The sequence below is a fragment of the Salvelinus fontinalis genome, chromosome 9, assembly GCF_029448725.1.
Source record: "Salvelinus fontinalis isolate EN_2023a chromosome 9, ASM2944872v1, whole genome shotgun sequence".
In the NCBI taxonomy this organism is placed as follows: Eukaryota; Metazoa; Chordata; class Actinopteri; order Salmoniformes; family Salmonidae; genus Salvelinus; species Salvelinus fontinalis.
In genome coordinates, this window is record NC_074673.1 from 40,366,869 (window position 1) to 40,390,172 (window position 23,304).

Here is a 23,304-nt window from a genome sequence, read left to right on the forward strand (position 1 = left end):
TATGGTAGAGTGGCCAGACTGAAGCCACTCCTCAGTAAAAGGCACATGACAGCCTGCTTGGAGTTTGTCAAAAGTCACCTAAAGGACTCACAGACCATGAGAAACAAGATTCTCTGGTCTGATGAAACCACGATTGAACTCTTTTTCCTGAATGCCTGGAGGAAACCTGGCACCATCCCTAAGGTGAAGCATTGAGGTGGCAGCATCATGCTGTGGGGATGTTTTTCAGTGGCAGACTGGGAGACTAGTCAGGATCGAGGGAACGATTAACGTAGCTAAGTACAGAGAGATCTGTGTAAAAATCCTGCTCCAGAGCGCGCAGGACCTCAGACTGGGGCGAAGGTTCACCTTCCAAGAGGGCAACGACCCTAAGCACACACCCAAAGCAACGCAGGAGTGGCTCCGGGACGAGTCTCTGAATATCCTTGAGTAGCCCAGCCAGAGCCCGGACTTGAACCTGCTCGAACATCTCTGGAGAGACCTGAAAATAGCTGTGCAGCGATGCTCCACATCCAACATGACAGAGCTTGAGAAGATCTGAGAAACTCCCCAAGTACAGGTGTGCCAAGCTTGTAGCGTCATACCTCTTGATCAGACTCTTCTTGTACTATGTCAACTCTCCCTGCTGGCTTCGCCCAGACACCGCCATCTCTGCCCCTGTGGAATGGGCCCATACTCTACTTATAGTAGGGTGTGCAATGGTTTACTATGTCCACTGTTCTGTTCAGTGAATCATTATACCCCTACTTTATAGCCTCTCCATAAATCTGTTTCAGGAGTCATGGTTTCATCATGTCAAACAGAGGACGAGGAAGCAACTACAGGCCCGAACAGTCATAAAGCAGGCTTTTTCAAAAAATATTTAAAATATTTCAGGAGGTGCATTGGTGTACAGTGACACTATATGATGTTCATTTGCATTATGTTAATAGGCATCATGTCTATGTTTATAATAACATGGAAACAAATGGCCACCATTGTAATTTGCTTAATGTAACTTGGAACCGCTTTATAGTGCATTGCAGATTAGCTTATATATAGATTTTTTTTCCCGTCAATACACCTACAATTCAACCAAGTGCATTGCACAGCTCTACCAACCATGTGGTCTAGGCTACTTTCTAAACCACAACGTTAACAACCAACCTTTTTCCTTTTTTTCTGATCAACGTCTCAGTGTGAGGGAGGGAAAGGTATTTGCAGCTCTAAGTTATTAGGCTTCAGGTAAATAAGGTATGGTGGTTGTTTACGGATGGAAGCAAATTCAGTGCTGGAATAGGGAGGGAGGTGATATTATATGAGCATTGTGTCAGACCTGATTCTACATAGCACTCATTATTTACATCGCAAATGAGCAGCAGGCGCAGGGGATGGTGGGATTGACCCAGAGAGAGGTGAAGTATTAACCCAGAACTATTTCAATATCTTCCCTGAGGAAAGTTTGCTCTCCGCTGGTGCCGTCCCCTTATTGGGCTATGGATCAAATATACACAAATTAGTTTCCTGATACACCACTCTACAAAAACATAGCCAACAACACACATATAAACCATAAGCTTGACGGATGGTTCACTACTTCATTCTAAAAAATAAGTTTGTATCTAATGTAGTGTAGTGTAGTCCAAATGTGAAACCAATGAACACCGTGGCATTCCCCAGGTCTTGTCATGATGTACCTACCATATGAGAGACAATGCAATACACATGCAAATGGTAACCCTGCCTCATAGGCTATATTAGGCACATAATACATCAAAATACCCACTTTTTTTGGTTATTGGTGCTTGTTATCCACAATGACATCATGATGAAAACAGACGCAGCTTGTTAGACAATTACTCCCAAGTGTTAAAATGAAAAATAGGACTACAACATAACGGTTCTTTGGAAATGCATATTCTAAAGGAATTTTTGGAAATGCATATACTAACAGATTAGAAATTAGATCGACATTCGGATGTGCAACCGGTGTTTTGTCTTGCCTGCCAATTCTATTAGGAATATTAACACAAAAGACATCACCATTGCGCTCCAGTTGAACCTAAAAGCAGATTTCCCCTTGTCACTCTGTCACTTTGCTGTCCACTTGCACACCTACAAAAGAATTGAACGTTTTAAGACTTACCCAATAAATGAAACAATCAGTGTTATAGCTGTAAAGTATAAGTATTAAACAAGTACCTCTTGTTTAAATTAGGCTACAGATGAAATAAGTTATGATGAACTTCACAGAGTGGTGAAAGTGCAAGGTGATGAGCTAGATGCTCCTTTCCAATAAATATCGAGGATCTTATTTTGGTGACAGGATCATCAATGCTTGGCTGTCATTTGACAAAATATCAAAATCTCTTTTGTCCATATTAATCTCATCATGCTGGCCATACATGGGCACGTGCCAATACCGAAGTGGGCACACTCGCTATATAACGCAACATCTTTTGTGGGAAAACCATCAGTAGAGTTGGAAATGTGATGGAAAGCCATTTACCATGTATGTTTTATTTGGTACATGGGAATTTACCCACAAATGATTTTTTATGTGTGCTACATCATCACGCACAGCCTTTTATCTGCAACAAGTCAATTTGATAGAAACATCTCTGGTGGGAAAATGTGCATATTGTTTTTATGCAGATTTTAGAATATTCACATGAAAATCTGTCAAAAATTGGAAGAAAGCCTAGCTAGTGTTAGCAGTGGTCTCCTTGTCAAAACTAAGACTGTTGCTGAAACAAAGACTGTTCCACCGACCTATTGGAGGAAGGCTCCACACCACTGTCTCACTTGAGTATTTTACCTATTTATTGTCAGATTATCTCATTTTGCTCTTTTGTAGTATTGGCAACTATGTGTGTTTTCTATCCCAGTTCGCTCCTCTTCCTGTAGATTTTACAGAAACTCTCCGCCCCTTGGCTGCAACGCTTCTAAGTTAGTGTACCCTGCGCGCACAACCCATGTGGAATTCCTGGTCTCTGGCAGTGTTTGGAACTGCCGATCTGCGGTCAAGATAGCGAGTTCATCTCACCCTATGCTGCCTTTCAGTCCCTAGACTTTTTGGCCCTGACGGAGACATGGATCACCCCAGAGAAGACTGCTACTCCAGCTGCTCTCTATTTATCTCGTCTCTTATATTCCCGAGAGCCTCTGGTTGTCGCAGTGGTGGCACAGGGCTGATAATTTTTCCTAAGTGGAGATTTTCTCTTTTCTACCTCACTCACCTGATCATCTCCTCATTTGAATTTCAAGCTGTCACTGACACTTGTCACTCAAGCTTAACATTGTCACCCACCAGGTGACCTTAAAGAGTTCTTCAATGAGTTTGACATCTTAATAAGCTAATTTCTTGACGATGGCTCACCGCCCTTCGTACTGGGAGACTTCAACTTCCTGACGTCTTCCTTCAATTAATTTATTTTCAACTCTTTCTTTCCCCTCCTTGCCACTTCTGACCTCACCCTTTCCCAGTCCCCTCCCACTCACAAGGCAGGCAATATGCTTGACCTCATCTTTACAAGAGGCTGTTCGCCTACTAATCTCATGGCAACCCCCCTCTAAGTCTCTGATCAATACTTAGTTTCCTTTTCTGTCTCCCTCTCCTCCAAGCCTAGCCACTCAGTCCCTAACCAGATGGTCATGCACAGTCGCAATCTTCGCTCTCTCTCTCTCCTACTACTTTCTCCTCTTCCATCCTATCATCTCTCCCTTCTACTAAATCCTTCTTCCTCCCGTCTCCTGATTCTGCCTCTTTGACCCTACTATATTCCCTTTCTGCATCATATGACTTGCACTGTCCCCTTTCCTCGCGGCTGCCTTGGCCCTCCCCTCTTGCTCCGTAGCCGAGTGACTCATTCTGAGCTTAAATAACAGGGCTGCGGTCAGCTGAGTGAAAATGGATGAAAACTAAACTTCCGGAGGACTTATCTTTTCACTCCCTCCTCTCTACCTTCTCTTCGTCTGTATCTGTTGCTAAACCTACTTTATCACTCTAAATTTCAAGCTTCTACCTCTAACCCTAGGAAACTCTTTTCCACATTCTCCTCCCTCCTTAATCCTCCACCCTCTCGCTCACTGCGGACGACATTGTCAACTACTTGGAAAAGAAGGTTGATGACATCCGCTCCTCATTTACTCAGCCTATTGAGTCCACTGGTCCCACTCACACATAACTACCCTACACCTTGACCTATTTCTCCCTTCTCTCTCCAGATAAAATCCTGCAACTAAAAACCCTCCTCAAGAAACCAAAACTCGACCCCTCTGACGTAAATAAATACCTATTTATTTTCTTTCCAAAACACTAGAGAGTGCCGTCTCTGACCAACGCTCTTGCTATCTCTCTCAGAACGATGTTCTTGGCCCTAACCAGTCAGGCTTCAAGATGGGTCACTCTCTGCACTGCCAAAGCTGACTCTATCTCCTCTGTTCTCATCCTCCTTGATCTATCCACTGCCTTCAACACCATGAACCATCAAATCCTCCTCTCCACCCTCTCAGGCTCTGCACAGTCTAGGATTGCATCCTACCCGGCAGGCTACTTCTACCAGCCGACATGGAGAAGATCTTTGTCTGCACCACGTACTCTCACTACTGGCGTCCTCCAGGGCTCGGTTCTAGGCCCTCTCCTCTTCTCTCTATACACAAAGTCACTCGGTTTCATCATACCCTCACATGGTCTCTCCTATCATTGCTATGCGGATGACACTCAACTACTTTTCTCCTTCCCAATTGACACGCATCTCTGTGTGACTGGCAGATATCTCAGCTTGGATGTTGGCCCACCACCTCAAGCTCAACCTCGACATGACAGAGCTGCTCTTCCTCCTGGGGAAGGCCTGCCCGCTCCAAGACCTCTCCATCAGGGTTGACAACTCCACGGTGTCCCCCTCCCAGAGTGCAAAGAACCTTGGCGTGACCCTGGACAACACCCTGTCGTTCTTTACAACATCAAAGCAGTGACTCGCTCCTGCAGGTTCATGCTTTACAACATCCATAGAGTACCACCATACATCACACAGGAAGCGGCGCAGGTCCTAATCCAGGCACTTGTCATAGCCCGTCTGGTCTACTGTAACTGTTGGCTGGGCTTCCTGCTTGTGCCATCAAACCCCTGCAATGTATCCAGAACGCTGGCGTTCAACCTTCCCAAATTCTCCCATGTCAACCCGCTCCTCCGCACACTCCACTGGCTTCCAGTAGAAGCTCGCATCCACTACAAGACCTTGATACTTGTCTACGGAGCAGTAAGAGGAACTGCCCCTCCCTACCTTCCAAGCTCTGCTCAAACCCTATACCTCAACCCAAGTACTCCGTTTTGCCACCTCTGGCCAGCTGGCACCGCATTGGTGGAAGTTGGAACCAGCTTCCCCATGAAGCTAGGACAACAGTCCCGGCCCATCTTCCGAAAACATCTGAAACCCTACCTCTTCAAAGTATTGAGAGTATCTTAAATAATCCTTGTGAGATCAGGATGGTTTGTACAAGGCTAGCACTGCATCGCTATCAGAGATAACAATTTGAGAAACATCAACTGATAGTTTATTTAATCGTTTCATAATTTCAATGTATTTACCAATGAACCATTACTATTATTAATACCATTACATACAAACCATTACATACCGAAGTCAATATCTAATATTAAACAAATGCTCAGTGACTACAATAAGCCTACGAAATATATATATATTTTAAATTTAAGTTGTGGAAATGTCTGATCTATGATCTCTTATTTATTTTACTTTATGAAGCCGCCCTCGTGTTCTATTCCATTCACTGCGTCTACATGGAAATGAAACTGCTGATTTGCCTATGTAGCGTCACTTTCCCTCGTCATTTGCATAAAAATATGAAGAGGCGAGATCAGGCAACCAGAGTACTAAACCTAGCGAGGCAGTACAGTGAATGAGAGAACCGCCAGAGTAGGTTATGTAGGCTTCATTACTGTAAATTGCCTCGTGGAAGTTTACATTTATTGGTGCTGTAAAGAAGTAGATTAGCCAACATGTCTATCTAGCGTCATACTTTAAAAAAATAAAAAGGTTTTACATACCATTCATGTTATAGGTGAAACACAATGTTTACACATCCTTGCTAAACACTTTGGAATAAAAAGCCATCAAAGCAAAACAATGACTTATGACAATACAAATTATTAATCAATTACAATATTTCTTTAAATACTTGTTTACATGAGCTCAGACAGACTCGTCCTAATATTTATATATTTCTTAATTCCATTATTTTACTTTTAGATGTGTGTATGTTGTTGTGAATTGTTAAATACTAGTGCACTGTTGGAGCTAGGAACACAAGCATTTTGCTACACCCGCAATAACATGTGCTAAAAATGTTTATGTGACCAATAAAATCTGATTTGAGAAGATAAAGGTTGATGTGAGTGGGCAACACCTGGTGTCCTGTTCAGTTAATGTAGCCAATAGTACCTGTAGTTCACACAGGTAAAACATCTCAGACTTATCATCTACACACACACACACACAAAAAAAAAAATTGGCGCTAGGGGCCCAATTCCAATTTAGGAAATTACTCCTTCCTTACACACTTCTCAGTAGTTGGTATTGACTGTAACGAACACGCTTTGCCGGTGTGGTTAACTGCTGACAACCCTCCCACTTGCTGGCCAACAGATTTTCGTGTGGAGTTTCATTCAATAGGGTTCAGTACGTTTATCTTAAGCCATCCCTTTAAATACGGTGTACCTCTTAGTTAGAATTTTGTCCACAGACTGACTAAAATGTATCAAGAGAACGGGTTCAGAATATTAGGGATCATGAAAGAAAGGGATCTAAATATATACATATTTGTCTCCGTTTCAACACCAATTGGTAGATTTAAAAAATACTCTGATCTTGTAGGTTATTTAGGCTTAGGAAAGTATTTATGAATCATAAAAGAACAGGTTAGGAGAGCCTTTACGCACGAAAGAAAGAAAAGTGGCTTGATTCATTCTGAAAATTGCCACATTCAAGTCTTCAACCCATTGTAATGTTGGATTGTAATTTTGGAAGATTAGTGTACTGTACATAGATTTATAATAGGGAGAATAGTGTACAATAGTGTTCTATACCCTAATCTATTGCCTGCACTAACCATGGAACTGTGTGATGACACAGCCAAGTATTGGGGCATGTGTCAGGTTCATACTCTTATGGATAGAGTAGATGCTTTTTCCACTTGGAAGCGGTAGGTTTGCTAGACCTTATTCATGGTTCCTTGGGCGTAAAGGTGGTGAAATGATTTGGGAATTAAGTCAAGGTCAGAATACAGCGCACCTGTAGACACACTTATTCGATCTCCAACCCAAAAGAATAGCGGGTGAATAGCATGCTATTCTCATGCTTAAGTTCAAGGTCAGAATAAGTGTAGAGAAAAAGGGAATTTACGTTCCATTCACGCTCGCTTAACTCGGGTCAGAATCGGCCCCTAAGAGATTAGTGCACTTTTTTCTACAAAATTTCTTCTTGAAATGTCTTGTCTGAGAAGAAACTGTGACAAATCTATATCATGTCTACATGTCTCATTATTCATTGTTCTCCTCTGGCTCTCGGAGGCCCTGGCTGTGTAGGGTTTTCCCTGCCATCTCCATCATGGCCTGAACCTCAGGGTCTGCATCCAGGATACTCCTCTTGCCTCCTGTCGCTCCCTGCAACAAAACACCCCAACATCACTGATGTCCTCATGACAAGTCATGAATACAATAAATCAATGAATATTCACTGAGTGTACAAATCATTAAGAACACCTAATTCACTACATTCCTAAAGAACATAATGTACTTTTTACTCCATACATTTTCCCTTAAACCCAAAAGTACTTGTTACATTTTGACAGGAAAATTGTAAAATTCACACACTTATCAAGAGAACATCCCTGGTCATCCCTACTGCCTCTGATCTGGCGGACTCACTAAACACAAATGCTTCGTTTGTAAATGGTGTCTGAGTGTTGGAGTGTGCCCCTGGCTATACGTGAATTTAAAAAACAAGAAAACCGTGCAGTCTGATATGCTTAATATGAGGGATTTTAAATGGCTTATACTTGTACTTTTACTTTTGATACTTAAGTACATTTAAAACCAAATACTTTTAGACTTTTACCCAAGTAGTATTTTACTGCGTGACTTTCACTTTTATTTGAGTCATTTTCTATTAAGGTATCTCCTTTTACTCAAGTATGACAATTTAGTACTTTTTCCATCACTGGTAGTAGGTGCCAGGCGCACCGGTTTGTGTCAAGAACTGCAATGCTGTTGGGTTTTTCACACGCAACAGTTTTGTGTGTGTATGAAGAATCGTCCACCACCCAAAGGACATCCAGCCAACTTGACACAACTGTGGGAAGCATTGGAGTCAACATGGGCCAGCATCCCTGTGGAACGCCTTCGACACCTTATAGAGTCCATGCCCCGACTAATTGAAAAAGGGTGGGGGTGCAACTCAATATTAGGAAGGTGTTCCTAATGTTTGGTATATTCAGTGTACTTAGTAGGTTACTTCCTATAATGACTTGAATGTGCCTCTATCTCCACCTGCAGGTAAAAATAAGGAACACACTGATACAGGCACAGCATTAAAAGAGACAGAATTCATAAAATATTAGATTAAATAAATGGGATCAAAGGAGTAAGAAGGCAGTGGTTGTCCAGGTTGATACTGACCTCTTCCTCCTCAGGGGGCTTCCCAACCCCCCACACCTCCAGAGAGTCCAGGGTGAAGTCCTCCTCAGCAGAGAGCTGAGGGCTGCCGTAGGTAGTGCAGCGAGGCCGTGCCCGGCTATGCCCACGGCCAAAATCACTGTCCAGCCACAGGCCAAAGTACCCATGCTGACCACCCATGCCCTGATCATAAGCAAATTATAGAAATTACATTGCTTGGGTTAAGAAAAAATACTATTGAAGCATAGGCATGTGGTAGTTAATATGATGTAGTTACTTGTGTGGTATTTCACATAATTATAGTAACATATTGTAAAATAAAATGTTCAGGTGAGATTGTGCAGTTGAGATTTATGTAGTAGTGGGGTGTCTCACCAAGCCGTTGGGCATGGTCTGCTGGCCCTGGTTGAGGTACATGTAGTGCTGGTTGTATCCTGTACAGGTGTACACCCGTAGACAGGGGAATACTGAGAACAGGAAGCACCTGGAGTCTCCTACAATCAAGACAATCCAGTCACAAACACACACATCCAGAGATGAGCACTGATTATAGAGATGGACAACATACTGTATATGTCAGCATACATTACAAAAAAGGTCTTAAATATCTCTGCAGCAATCTCAGTAGGCCGTGAGCCTGTTTCTCCCGATTACTACTTCCATCCACCACCACTCTCACCTTGGAACTGAGGCTTTACTTCCCAGCCATGGGAGGCGAAGCCACCAAAGATGTGTCCCTTAGTGTCTTTGATCAGGAGCACGGTGGGCCCTCTGCCTTTACAGCTGCCTACTATTTTGGTGAAGCTCTCCCCATGCAGCTGAGTGGAGAAAAGCAGCTTCCAGGGGATGTTGTACCCATCAGGTAACTGTGGTGTGAGAAACATCAGCACGGGCAGGTCCAGCAGGCAGCGCAGCTTCTCCCAAGGGGTTTCCCAGCATGGGGGCAGTAGGGTGGGAGGGGGATGGGAGGTTAAGCCCACGTTTAGGCCTTCACCTATTAGAAGGTCCATGTACATGGCCACATTGGAAACTCTGAACAGCCAGTCCTCCAAACATGGGACGTCACAGGTACGCTGGTCTGAGAGGGGGGAAGGACAGAATGTCAGGTTTTGTTGTTGATACAGTAATATGTATGAATCTGAATTATTGAAAATATGAAATCTGGGTGAGCAAGATTTATCTCCTTTCCCATTCACTCTATTCTGAAAACCTCATCAGTAAATTATCCCTCCATCCCTTTACCTGAGGGTTTTAGTTCAGAGCTCATCTGTTCAGCCAATAGTTTAACACCAATGGAACCGTCAGCCATACGCTCTGGCTTCCAGCCCTGCAAACGACCCTTCTGGATGATGATCTGCACCACAGCAGAAACCAGGTCCTGCAAGAACTGAAATCAGTGCCAAATTAATTTGAGTTCAGAGCTAAAAATGCATGTCCACTAAGAACACAGGAGCACTTGCAGAAGACCTTCTGAGGGTCTACTAACCTCCATTATTTGGTCACATGTGGCAACACCTGTCCCTGCCCCCTGAGCCATTGCCATGAAAAGGGGCGCCCGCTCCTCTGCAGTGCCTCGCAGGACATCGGCCAAGAAGACCACCAGCTGCTCTCGACTCACCCCAGCCCCAGGGGGAGGAGGGGCCACTCCGGGGTCCATGCTACACATCCCAGCATAGACCCTCTTTATCATAGAGTCTGAGGCAATGTTTCCCATACAGGGCTACAGGACAGAAGATATGTTATATCTCCCATACTGGTACTGTTAAATATCTGCAAAGTAATAACCACATTTTTTACATATATGTGTTATTATGCCTCCTATACATTGTTATTAGTTATTACATATCTTAACCTTCTTGCAACGTGAGAACTTACATATTTCTGTATTATTTGATTTCTTATTAGAAGATTTTAAACAAGATTTTGATTCTGGAGGTTAACTGATTAGATATCCTTGATTTGATAAATAAAATGTAATATCATCATAGTAACTCCACCCTCACTTTCAACATGCCCAGCGTTAAAACCTTCCCTGCTTTTCCAGCGCCACCTGCTGGACTCGCGCCGTGGAGCCGATCGAACACTCCCTCCACAACCGGCCGCTCCTCTGGGCGAAAACGGGCCAGCCGTTTCTGCACCACAACACTGTCGGTGTTCCCCATGGCCCTGTGTACACATTGGACGACACTATCAGTGACAGGTCGGTAGCCATCGACAATAAAACGAGCACATGACTTGAAACTGTCTGAAGGCTTGAAGCATCCAAGGCTTCAAATCTGATGTAAAGTTAGCTATCGTGACTGCTAGCTAGGTGTCGGTGACATAATTTACCTAACGTTAGCTAGCTCGAGATGATGATTATAGCTATTTACTTATCTACTAACAAACAACGTGGCAATTAAATTAACATGAAACATCTAGCTAACCTTGTTGGAAGAGGATAATTATCTCATTCCAGGGGCACTATGTAAACACAATACACTTCCTGGTATAAATAAGGGGCGAAGATGAACACCAATCGAAATACCCGATAATCAACAGACTCCAATTATATTGGCTGGTAGTTCAAAATAATTATATGATTGGTCTAACGTCATATGGGTTTCCTCCAATCTGGAATTAGGGGAATGGGTGTTGGGCCGAAACCGAAAAACGTGAAGTTTGATCCCTGTCGAGGGAGGAGCTGTTTTTTGTATATGATAGTAAAACATTCTTATGATGACTATACAATGTGTTGGCACCTTCCATTCTTGCACATATTCTCATAAAACGTATATTTCAACACTGTCTGCTCAGGCAAATTTGCCGAACTGATAAACTTGGAACCAATTAGAACTCCCGTACAAACCCCTTGTGATGAAGCCAGCCAATGGCCTGCTTCTATCTAGGATGTAAACACAGCCTCAAAATGAAAACTCGACCTGCTTTCTGTATGTATGTGATGAGCTCCCAAAAACTGAAATAAGATAAATATATGTTATGTAGCACAGTATTTGATTATTGCAATATGGTATCCTTCTGCGCGGCAGTGTATATAAGCGCAGAAGTATACGCGCAGCTATTCAATATCTTGGATCAGCTACTATAGTCGTTTTGGTGTACCAGTATTGTTACAGACGACCCACACATATAAAGCAAGAAATAAGCTATAAACGTGTGTGAGGTAGAATGCCCCTTCACGATCAGGCAATTTACACTGTTGGATTAATTATTTTTCCACAAGGAAAACTACAGTCATTCATGTCTCCTCTCCTTTATTCAGATAGTGTATAAGACCAAGGCTGATACTGTAGGTCCATAGTAATCGGTACCTTTATGCAGTATATACTATAAACATAGTATATTACACTGATGGCTTAATTATTTCCAAAATGAAAAGGTACAGCCATTCACGTCTCCTCTCCTTCAGGTAGTGTATGAGACGGAGGATGATGCTGTAGGTTTTATTCTATACAGTATTGCCCAGTGTATAGTAGACACAGTAATATTACAGTTTGCTTCATTTTCCAGTATTGGGCTGAGTTTATGTTAACCCAACCATAGTTAGATTACATTGGTGTTTTTTTCACACAGTTGCTGGGTTGCGATAGTTTTTGTTACACTATTTTACAGTACAGACAGTCATTGTTTCCCATGGAAACTCTATTGCACTGAGGGTTTCGGTGTGTAGCTGTGTTTACTATAATTCTGTTGCACTACTTTACAGTACAGACAGTAACTATCCCTTAATTGGACACTGACAGCTCTATTACATTACTGTTTTTTTCACACAGTGTCTAGCTGGGTTTACCTTAGTTTTCATGTTGCACTACTTACAGTAGGCTACATACAGTAACTATGCTAGAGTTGCAGCGATGAGACAAGACTGTAACTACTACCAATTGGAGATCACGAAATTGGGGAGAAAAAAGGGGTAAAAAAAAAATCCATCATCTTCTTTGCTTATGGCCTTATAGAGATGGTTGAGAGCGGTCTTAATTCCAGTTTTGTTTTGTGGTGGTAAATAGATGGCTACGAATAATACAGATGAGAACTCTCTTGGTAGATAATGTGGTCTGCAGCTTATCATAAGGTACTCCACCTCAGGCGAGCAATACCTCGAGACTTCTTTAATATTAATATTAAATATTAATACCTCGAGACTTCTTTAATATTAAATATTACATATTAATGCATCGAGACTTCTTTAATATTAATATTACATAGTAATAACTCGAGACTTCTTTAATATTAAATATTAAAATAAATATTTAATATTAGACATCACGCACCAGCAAACGGGTCTGTAGGATTATTAAAAAAAAGCAGTTGGGAAATTAATGTTTGAAATACTAAATGTTCAGTAAATGTGAATATATTTAGTTGGTTTAAATGATTAGCCTAACTTTCCTACTAACCTTCTAAAAGTTGACGATGCCAAATTCTTGCCAATCCATTATTTCTCTACTAACTATGATTGAATGTAAGGCATGTTTTCCATTACGTACGTTGCATGAATATACATTAGAACAAAATCACATTTAGTGTTTCACCATTTATTTTGAACAGAGACAAATACTGTAGCTAAGGTGACTCAAGCAGTATTTGAAGTATCTAAATATATTGCCGGTGGGGGGGGGGCACACAATCTTACAATGTTGCAGTCCAGAAATGAGCGCTTTACCATCTATGCCAAAAGCCTTAGCCTGTAATGGAGACAGTAGAACTGTCATCAACGCATGCTTCAGTATTCCCCCCTCTCTCTAGGATGGAGACAGTAGAACTGTCATCAACGCATGCTTCAGTATTCCCCCCTCTCTCTAGGATGGAGACAGTAGAACTGTCATCAACGTATGCTTCAGTATTCCCCCCTCTCTCTAGGATGGAGACAGTAGAACTGTCATCAACGCATGCTTCAGTATTCCCCACTCTCTCTAGGATGGAGACAGTAGAACTGTCATCAACACATGCTTCAGTATTCCCCCCTCTCTCTAGGATGGAGACAGTAGAACTGTCATCAACGTATGCTTCAGTATTCCCCCCTCTCTCTAGGATGGAGACAGTAGAACTGTCATCAACGCATGCTTCAGTATTCCCCCCTCTCTCTAGGATGGAGACAGTAGAACTGTCATCAACGCATGCTTCAGTATTCCCCCCCTCTCTCTAGGATGGAGACAGTAGAACTGTCATCAACGCATGCTTCAGTATTCCCCCCCTCTCTCTAGGATGGAGACAGTAGAACTGTCATCAACGCATGCTTCAGTATTCCCCCCTCTCTCTAGGATGGAGACAGTAGAACTGTCATCAACACATGCTTCAGTATTCCCCCCTCTCTCTAGGATGGAGACAGTAGAACTGTCATCAACGCATGCTTCAGTATTCCCCCCTCTCTCTAGGATGGAGACAGTAGAACTGTCATCAACGCATGCTTCAGTATTCCCCCCCTCTCTCTAGGATGGAGACAGTAGAACTGTCATCAACGCATGCTTCAGTATTCCCCACTCTCTCTAGGATGGAGACAGTAGAACTGTCATCAACGTATGCTTCAGTATTCCCCCCTCTCTCTAGGATGGAGACAGTAGAACTGTCATCAACGCATGCTTCAGTATTCCCCCCTCTCTCTAGGATGGAGACAGTAGAACTGTCATCAACGTATGCTTCAGTATTCCCCCCTCTCTCTAGGATGGAGACAGTAGAACTGTCATCAACGCATGCTTCAGTATTCCCCCCTCTCTCTAGGATGGAGACAGTAGAACTGTCATCAACACATGCTTCAGTATTCCCCCCTCTCTCTAGGATGGAGACAGTAGAACTGTCATCAACGCATGCTTCAGTATTCCCCCCCTCTCTCTAGGATGGAGACAGTAGAACTGTCATCAACGCATGCTTCAGTATTCCCCCCTCTCTCTAGGATGGAGACAGTAGAACTGTCATCAACGCATGCTTCAGTATTCCCCCCTCTCTCTAGGATGGAGACAGTAGAACTGTCATCAACGCATGCTTCAGTATTCCCCACTCTCTCTAGGATGGAGACAGTAGAACTGTCATCAACGCATGCTTCAGTATTCCCCACTCTCTCTAGGAGCATTCGTGTGCCCAGGCCCCATAAGCGTATCAAACGTTTCCCAGCCTGGTCACCAATGTAGCCAACCAATGTAGAGAGAGAAGTGCCTTAGCGGAATGCAATCTTAAGATCGTGTGGTCCAGAGATGAGAACTCTACCATCTACGGCAAAAGCCTGGGCACTTGACTGGGAAATATAATTCTCATCACTGTTACAATAGTAAAACGTAATGTTAGTCACCTCATCAAACTGATTCTAAATTCAATTTTGTCTTCCAGATGCTCTAACAAGCATGTGTATATGTAGTTGGTGATCTTCAATTATAAAATGCAGTAGACTGTAGGCTGTGTAAGACAAACCCCACAAAGAAAAGACATCAGGCACATGGATATGTGTTCTCAATGTCTAATAGTGATGGCTGGCCTACTTTAAACAGCAGTAGGAGGGTTCTCCTCACAGCTGAGTGACTCAGCTGAGCCAATGCTTGGTTAATAGCACATGGTTGATCATCGGGAGCAGGCCACAGGAGAGGAGAGCTAAAAAGATAATGGGAGAAAAAAGTGAGAAGAATGAATCAAAGAAATGACAGTAAACGATTGTAGTTTATAACTAGAAATGAACATCCTGACAGATCTTCTTTTTTTTTTTTTACAACAGCTAGGCTACTAGAAGGATAGAGGCAGGGTGCTCTGCATCCTACTCCAACTCGGCTACAGATTGTACACCAGATAATGTGATATAACCAAATACTTTTGATATCCATTACTGGATGTTACAGGTTTGCCTATACCAAAACGCAGCCATACATTCCTCAACTAACTTGGTATTAGCAATACTGTCTTCGTTCTCAATTCTGGAAAACAGTTATCTTATAAATGTATGTTTCCAGTTGCAGGTAGTTCTGCAAACAGATAAAACTCATGAAGATTGTAAATCCTTTTGTACCGCACAAGGAGGTTCCTCGCCATCTTAGCTGCCGCACATCTAGAATTTCCCAGCATCTTTGCCAGAACTAGTCGTTTCTATGTGATGCAGCCGCGGCCACCTGTAAAAGTAGATGACAGCGCGTTCACACCGCGCTACTAAAACAAAAAGATCTACACACATGCAAGAGGCATATTTCAGTCGAGATAAAACATGGATTTACTATATAAGTTATCTCTGGTCTTTATAGAACCACCTGCAACTTGACACAGACGTGTACACTGGGTGTACAAAACATTAGGAACACCTTCCTAATATTGAGTTGCACCCCTTTTGCTCTCAGAACAGCCTCAATTCGTTGGGGGGTCATGGACTCTAACGTGTCGAAAGCATTCCACAGGGATTCTGGCCCATGTCGACTCCAATACTTCCCACGGTTGTGTCAAGTTGGCTGGATGTCCTTTGGATGGTGGACCATTCTCAATACACACAGGAAAATGTTGAGCGTGAAAAACCCAGCAGCGTTGCAGTTCGTGACACACAAACCAGTGTGCCTGGCACCTACTGCCGTACCTGTTCAAAGATACTTAACTCTTTTGTCTTGCCTATTCACCCTCTGAATCGCACACATACACAATCCATGTCTCAACTCTCAAGGCTTAAAAATTCTTCTTTATCCTGTCTCCTCCCCATCTAGACTGATTGAAGTGGATTTAATAAAGGATCATAGCTTTCAACTTGTCAGTCTGTAATGGAAAGAGCAGGTGTTCCTAATGTTTTGTACACTCAGTGTATAATATAACTGTTTTCCAGAACCGAGAACGAAAACAGTATCGCCAACAGCAGGCTAGTTGAAGAATCTATGGCGCCGTCCAGTAATGGATACCAACAATCTTCGGTTATATCACATCTAGTGTAGCCTACAATCTGTAGTTAACTATTGACAGGGATAATGTGGCATTTCTTATTTGTTATATGAATGAAATTAGTGAGTCCTGCCTTGATGACAGTATTAGCTTTACAATACTTGTCCTATAGATGTTTGTAGTTTTAAATTATTACTTGGAATAATGATATCTAAAGCTCCCTGTCCTGGAATGACATGATGATAAAGATATCTGCTCCTGCTAGCTATCAACAGGTCTACTTGTTGTAGCTAGCGAGCTACATTGCTAAGGTTGCTACATTATAAGTAAAGTTGGGAGTTATTTTACAGCTTGCATTATGGTATCATGTTTCTATAAGTAAATAGATTACGAATATAAAAAAATACATTAACCATAGCAGTTTGTCGGACGGAGATCTCTCGAGGTATCGCCGGCTGTGTTTAGTTCCTTAGATATGGAGAACTTGATTGGCAGATGTGATCACCAGAGATGGAACCGATAGTTCACGGAGTTGTATCTCTAGTTCTATGAGTGGAGCAGAGCCCAATAGGGGAGCTCTGCTCCTAGTGGTTTACCCCGCTGCTTAGGCAGCGAACAGCCTGAGCGAAAATGATGCACACACCTACAGCCAATAGGAGTACAGGTGTCCCTATATAAGGGGACGCTGCCCCTCAATCAGCCTCCCGAAAAATGATCTTCAGCGAGACTGGGGGTCGGCTGGGCCTTAAATCCTATGGGGCTCCGCTCCACTCATAGAACTGGAGTTACACTCCGGTAACTATCGTTCTATATCGTGCAGCTCCGCCCCAAACACCTTAATGGTGGCCGGGGACCGCTGCTTGTCAAAAATGAACTGTAGGAATGAGAGCACACTCTCGACCTGACAGCACACGGGGTCCAAATTCTCTGTGGCACCACATTGTGAAACACGTTCCATCTGCTGGCATACATCCTGGATGTGGAACTGGCACGCGAGCCCTGTATGGTTCTGATTACTGAATCAGATAACCCACGGCGCTCTAGCCTGTCCCTCTCAGGGGCCAAACCCTCAGTGGCTGGCTGATTAGAGGCAATTGCTCTATCATGCTCTCCGCCTGAGACATCGCGTCCTCTCGATGTGGAATTGGCCATGATGGCACAATCAACATTTGAGTCATCTCTGCGTACCACGGAGCACCTGGGCGATCGGGGGCTATTAATAGGATTGACAGCCCTCCTGTTCTCATGTGGGCTAGCGGTGGGAGAATGCAGGACAGCGGTGGAAATGCGTACAGGAGAACATCTGGCCACGGTGGGTGCCCAAAAGCGTCTATCACTAGTGGCGGTTCATCCTGGGCTCGTAGGGAAAACCATAGGGGACACTGCGCGTTCACATGTGACGGGAACAGGTCCACCTCGGCTCTCCTGAACTGTTCCCATATTTGGAGAATAATGTCGGAGTGCAGCTGCCACTCGTTGTCTCGGGGACGTTCTGATAGCCTGGAATATGTGCTGCTGTCAATGAGCGAAGGTGCTCATGAGCCCACAGCCACAATTCCTCCGCCAGCCGGTGGAGTGCAGGAGACCTGACTCCTCCTTGGCGATTCATGTAGGCTACTGTGGTTCGGTTGTCCGACCAGACCAGCACGTTGTGACTCCGTAGGGTAGACACGAATTGAGTCGGAACCAGTAGAACTGTCTCCAACTCCAGAAGGTTGATGTGACGTCCAGAAGGAGGCCACACACCTCCGACCGCCCGAACCTGACATGTCCCTCCCCATCCAGTCAGACAAGCATCTGTAAACACTGAAATGTAGGAGGACACTCTGCCCATTGGGACCACTTGCATCAGGACGCACGGGTCTCTCCAATAGTTCAGGTCCGCTCTGAGCGAGAAGGGAACTACCAACAACCAACGATAGTGCCTCACTGGGTCCAGTCGTAGTTGGACAAACCATCGCTGTGTTCTGCACATGTGCAGAAGTCCCAACGGAACCACGGAGTGGTCAGACAACATGTGACCCAAGAGTGTCATGGCGGAATGCGCCGTCACCGTGTGATTCGGATAAAACATTTGTAGGGCTAGCAACAAGGCAGTCCGCCAAGGATCCGAAATTCAAGCCTTCATAGTCACAGTGTCTAGCTGTAATCCCAGGTAGACAATCCGATGACTGGGCCAAAGCGTGGTCTTTTCCCAATTACCAGCGAACCTCAGACGTGTGAGATGAATCACTGTCTGTGTCGTGTGTGCGATCGCCAGTTCTGCTGAAGAGGCGAGAACCAGTAGGTTGTCTAGGTAGGCTATTAGCCTTATCCCCTGACGATGCAACGGTTCCAATGCCGCCTCCGCGCATTTGGAAAAGGTGCCAGGGCGTACCCGAATGGCATCCTCGCATACTCATACGCTACCCCTTGGAAGGCGAAATCCAGAAACTTCAGGTGACGCGGACATATCGGCACATGAAAGTATGCGCCCTTTAGGTGTATGATTATACAAAAGTCTTTGTTGTGAATACATTCCAGCAGACGCTTTGTCCCTCGACACTGAAGTGATGGGACACCCCAGGGTGGGCCCCCCTCGAAAGGGGGAGGAAATATTGCCGTGTTCTGTGAGAAACGCGCCGAGATTTTGGTTATACGTGTAACCTTGTGGTTCCAGCCCTCCGTGAATGCAGCACGGGTCTGAGCTGCACTGACTTAGGCACCTGCCTGAGTCGGTGCGCTGTCCCCCAACAGCGATTGCGTCATCGGCCCAACATGGGGCTGTGTACGCAAGCTGTTCCTCAAACCCTTATCAACATTACTCCTAAGAGTGTGGATGTAGGGTCGGAATTATTGGTGCGTTCTGTGAGAAACGGGGGCGCCGACACTTTGGTTATACATGTAACCTTGTGGTTCCAGCCCTCTGTGAACGCAGAACGGGTCTGAGCTACACTAACTGAGGCGCCCGCCTGTGTTAGTGCGCTGTCTCCCAACAGCATGGCGGCTCATCAAGAGCGTCCACTTTGCTGCCCTCCATGTCATTTCCACTCACAACGTCCTCATGTGTGTGCTCAGCTACGCACCCATGGTGGGCTGTGCTACACACAGAGTGGTGTGAGGAATAGAGAGAGAGAGAATGAACCTGAACAGTCTTAAGTGTGTTATGGAAAGAGGTTATCTTGTGACGAAGTCAGATGGAACACATTCTTTATTAACAATTGACATATTGGCTCCTCCATCCCTTTGCAGGGGTGGAGGAAGAACAGTGGGCGCTGTCACATGAAGTGCTGCGCTCTCTTCCGTCCTCTCCCTCGTCCCGTCATGGTCGTAGTCTCTTCTGGCAGCCCCTAGGCCGCCAGGGTGGCGAAATGAAGACCTCTCTTGCCAGTGGAGCAGCTGTCTTCTCTGGTCCTGTCGGAGGGGCGGGGCCTGCTCTTGGTGCACCGGGTGCTGCCGCTTGACAGGCTCTCCGTCTGGCCGTAGACCCATGTCTACTAGAGACGGTGGGACGAGGAGGCTCTTTTGAAGCCACTCTAGACCCTCCTGCCAGTGGCAGGTGTCTAGCTAGCTGCTTCTTCTCCTCCTCTAGCTTCCCAAAACGCGCAATCGCATCTTTGGCGGCGGCTCCAAAGAGGCCGCTGTCAGAGATGGGGGCGTTCAATAGGGCGGCTTTGTCGGTTTCCTTCATAGCGTCATAGACAGCCAGAGGTGTCGCTCCGCGACCACCGAAGTGGCCATGGACCTCCCCGTGCATACAGCCGATGCCTGTGTGAGGTGGAGGATGGAGCCGGAAATCCTCGACGCTTCCTCTATCTCCTCTCCCGGCAGCTCAGTCTTACCCGTGGTGAGACGGGACAGAGAGGCCGCCAGGAGGGCAATATTATTAGCTGCTGCTACAGCTTGTACACCTAGAGCGAAGAACTTCCCTACCAGCTGGGCTGTGAGTCTGTCCTTAGTTGTAGGTAATGTGGGTTTCACGGCTAGTGCGGTACACGGCTAGTGCGTCCTCGAGCCTAGGGATCTCCTGAACCCGTTGTCCGTCCACTCTGGTGAATCATCAAATCAAATGTATTTATAAAGCCCTTCTTGCATCAGCCGATATCTCAAAGTGCTGTACAGAAACCCAGCCTAAAACCCCAAACAGCAAGCAATGCAGGTGTAGAAGCACGGTGGCTAGGAAAAACTCCCTAGAAAGGCCAGAACCTAGGAAGAAACCTAGAGAGGAACCAGGCTATGAGGGGTGGCCAGTCCTCTTCTGGCTGTGCCGGGTGGAGATTATAACAGAACATGGCCAAGATGTTCAAATGTTCATAGATGACCAGCAGGGTCAAATAATAATAATCACGGTGGTTGTCGAGGGTGCAACAGGTCAGCACCTCAGAAGTAAATGTCAGTTGGCTTTTCATAGCCAATGGGAAATGCGACTGTTAAAGGCGACTCCCATGCACCCTCCACATATTTTGCGAGTGAGGGCATGGCAGGTGCCAAAGGCACAGCCGCCCGTCGCGGTCTAGAGTCATATCCACCTCCAGGCTGTGGGGAATGGGGGGCAGTGCAATCTCTAGACAGCTCGTGGCCTGCTCAATGAGCTCTGTGAAGTCAGAGCGCAGAGAGGTCATTGCATAGGAGGGGGCTGCTGAGAACTCAGAGCCTGTCTCTTCCTCACCCAAGGATGTGAAATTCCCCTCGCTCTCCCTCGGGAGGTGTGTCATTTCAGCTTCGGTCAGTAGACTGGGTTTTTCCGAGGAAAAAACCCAGACACTTCCCAACATCCTCGTCATCTCCGGAGGCGCCGTCATCATATGATGCCTCAGCACCTGAGGCTAACACAGACATGGCGTCCTCCAGAGGCAGATCTACCCTGAAAAACACCCACCGCTGTTTCCTCTCCTTTAAGAAAAGAGGGTGCAGCTAGGGCATTCCGGGGGATCTGTCAAGCCGCCCCTAGCGTGCTGCAAATCCAAACACACGAAACATAAGTAATGTGGGTCCGTAGCCGCCATAGTGAAGCAGCGACACTGAGCTCTTAAAAGAGCTTTTGGGAGTAGAAAAGGCGTACTCATGACGACATCAAGACGATGACGACGTTGAGACCTGAGTCTTCTCTCTTCTCTTCTAGGCTTCTTCAGTCCAGTCCTTTCGCTGAAGATAATGGGAGGCTGATTGAGGGGAAGCGTCCCCTTATATAGGGACACCTGTACTCCTATTGGCTGCAGGTGTGTGCATTATTTTCTCTCACATAGGCAGCGGGGTAAACTACTAGGAGCAGAGCTCCCCTATGGAGCGGAGCTCCACGATATAGAAATGGAACCTGGATAGTACACAAGTTTTGATTGGTTTGCTGTTTAGTACTTGGCAGCGTTTGCCTGCAAGAATTGACAATGCCAACAAACGGAAATGTGTTCTGAATAATAAATGTTCACAATATGTAAAAACCAGCTCCTCCCTCGCCAGGGACCAATCATCTCGAAAACTAGTACAATCAAGAACTGTTTGCACAATTTGGTAAAGTTCTACGATGTTAAATTGATGGTGTATCAACTAGGTGCTGAATAATTATTAGTGAAACTGATCATATAAAATGCCACAGGGGAAGGGGCTTCAGAGAAATTAAGCAGCTTTATTGTAGGCTAAACTGCCACCCCAAGATCCTCTGGCTGTAACTTTCCAGGCTTTGAATTGGAAACGTAGAAATGCGTTTTGAACATCCCATCCTTGAGATAGGCCTAGGGCAGGTACTAAATAATATCTGTATTTCATAAACACATATAGTACAATTTTTTTGTCAAATATCCCACTGAGCACAAACTAGTTGAATCGACGTTGTTTCCACTTCATTTCAATGAAATGACGTTGAAACAATGCTGAATAGACGTTGAATTGACGTATGTGCCCTGTGGGATGTTTGCTTAATATTATTATAGTCTAGGATGCATGATCGAAGTGGGGAATATTTTTGCATTTTGTTTAATTATAGTAATTACACAGTTTAGATACATTCATTTACTATCAACATGTATCACTATTCATTCATCAACAAACATGTTAGATACATTTATTCTATATAATTGGACAAACTAACAGAACATTCTCTGAAGAGCAGATTTGTTTCCGTTGAACGTCCACTACTATTCCCTTGTTCGCCAGAAGAGTGCGCAAAGGAGGAAGTAAAAACCGAACCACTGTGCTTTGCAGCAGCTCATATTGAAACAGTCGGCAATGAAAAACGCCTTTTAAGGGCATAAGATTTACCGTGTTGAGGGAGTTGGGTGTGTTAAACGTTTCCAGCAGACGACTGCTCTGGTCTCGCTCCATTTGTATAGGTTACGTCGCCAGGTGTCTCTTGCACCAATCTGTGATGACATTACAGCGTTGTATTTTATAATCATCTATATTAGGGACAAGTTATATCAGGTTCAGGGACCATTTATATCTGTTTGTTAAAGATGATGATATAACTATATTTCTCAATTACATATATGTATATAAATGCTCTCTGTTCATTTTGCTCATTTTAATGTGTGTACATTTAATGGTTGTGTTGAAAAGGTCATGGTTGGTACCTAAGCTGTAGGCCTACCCTAGAGGATGCAAAATTATATCTCACAAAGCCTCATAACCTTGCACTATTATTATAGAATGAGAAACACAAAGAGCTTCCGTTTTGGTGAGCCATCACATACAGTAGGACTGAGACACTAATGGACATAGAAGTAGTAGTGATTATTTTGGTGTGTGTAGGCTGTTCTCCTACTCCTAGATATTATGTGTTATTGCAGCAAGTCTGACTATTGCTACTATATTGGAATACAATG

The 23,304-nt window shown here is 44.5% G+C and overlaps 2 protein-coding genes across 2 annotated transcripts in view; one reads left to right on the forward strand and one right to left on the reverse strand.

Moving 5' to 3' along the window:
* Positions 1 to 5,518: 5,518 nt before the first annotated feature.
* Positions 5,519 to 10,836, reverse strand: meak7 (MTOR associated protein, eak-7 homolog). Its single transcript, XM_055934365.1, has 7 exons — positions 10,678 to 10,836; positions 10,161 to 10,394; positions 9,917 to 10,061; positions 9,354 to 9,752; positions 9,050 to 9,168; positions 8,678 to 8,857; positions 5,519 to 7,663 (listed from the first exon to the last, which is right to left on the reverse strand). The coding sequence occupies exons 1-7, from the start codon at positions 10,834 to 10,836 to the stop codon at positions 7,541 to 7,543; spliced, it is 1,359 nt and encodes a 452-aa protein (XP_055790340.1). The 3' UTR covers positions 5,519 to 7,540.
* LOC129862575 (kelch-like protein 36) overlaps positions 10,758 to 23,304 on the forward strand; it is a 36,177-nt gene continuing 23,630 nt past the window's right edge. Inside the window, exons 1-2 of the mRNA XM_055934361.1 lie at positions 10,758 to 10,874; positions 21,609 to 21,705. The gene's annotated coding sequence lies outside the window, so the exon portion shown is untranslated. The remainder of the gene's footprint in view (positions 10,875 to 21,608; positions 21,706 to 23,304) is intronic.

Excerpts from the sequence above, each read along its gene's own strand:
- meak7 (XM_055934365.1), bottom strand. The coding sequence starts at position 10,836 with ATGGGGAACACCGACAGTGTTGTGGTGCAGAAACGGCTGGCCCGTTTT. Across the intron at positions 10,062-10,160 it reads CATGTGACCAAATAATGGAG|TTCTTGCAGGACCTGGTTTC; the intron begins GTTAGTAGACCC and ends CACTGATTTCAG. Across the intron at positions 9,169-9,353 it reads AGTAAAGCCTCAGTTCCAAG|GAGACTCCAGGTGCTTCCTG; the intron begins GTGAGAGTGGTG and ends TCTTGATTGTAG.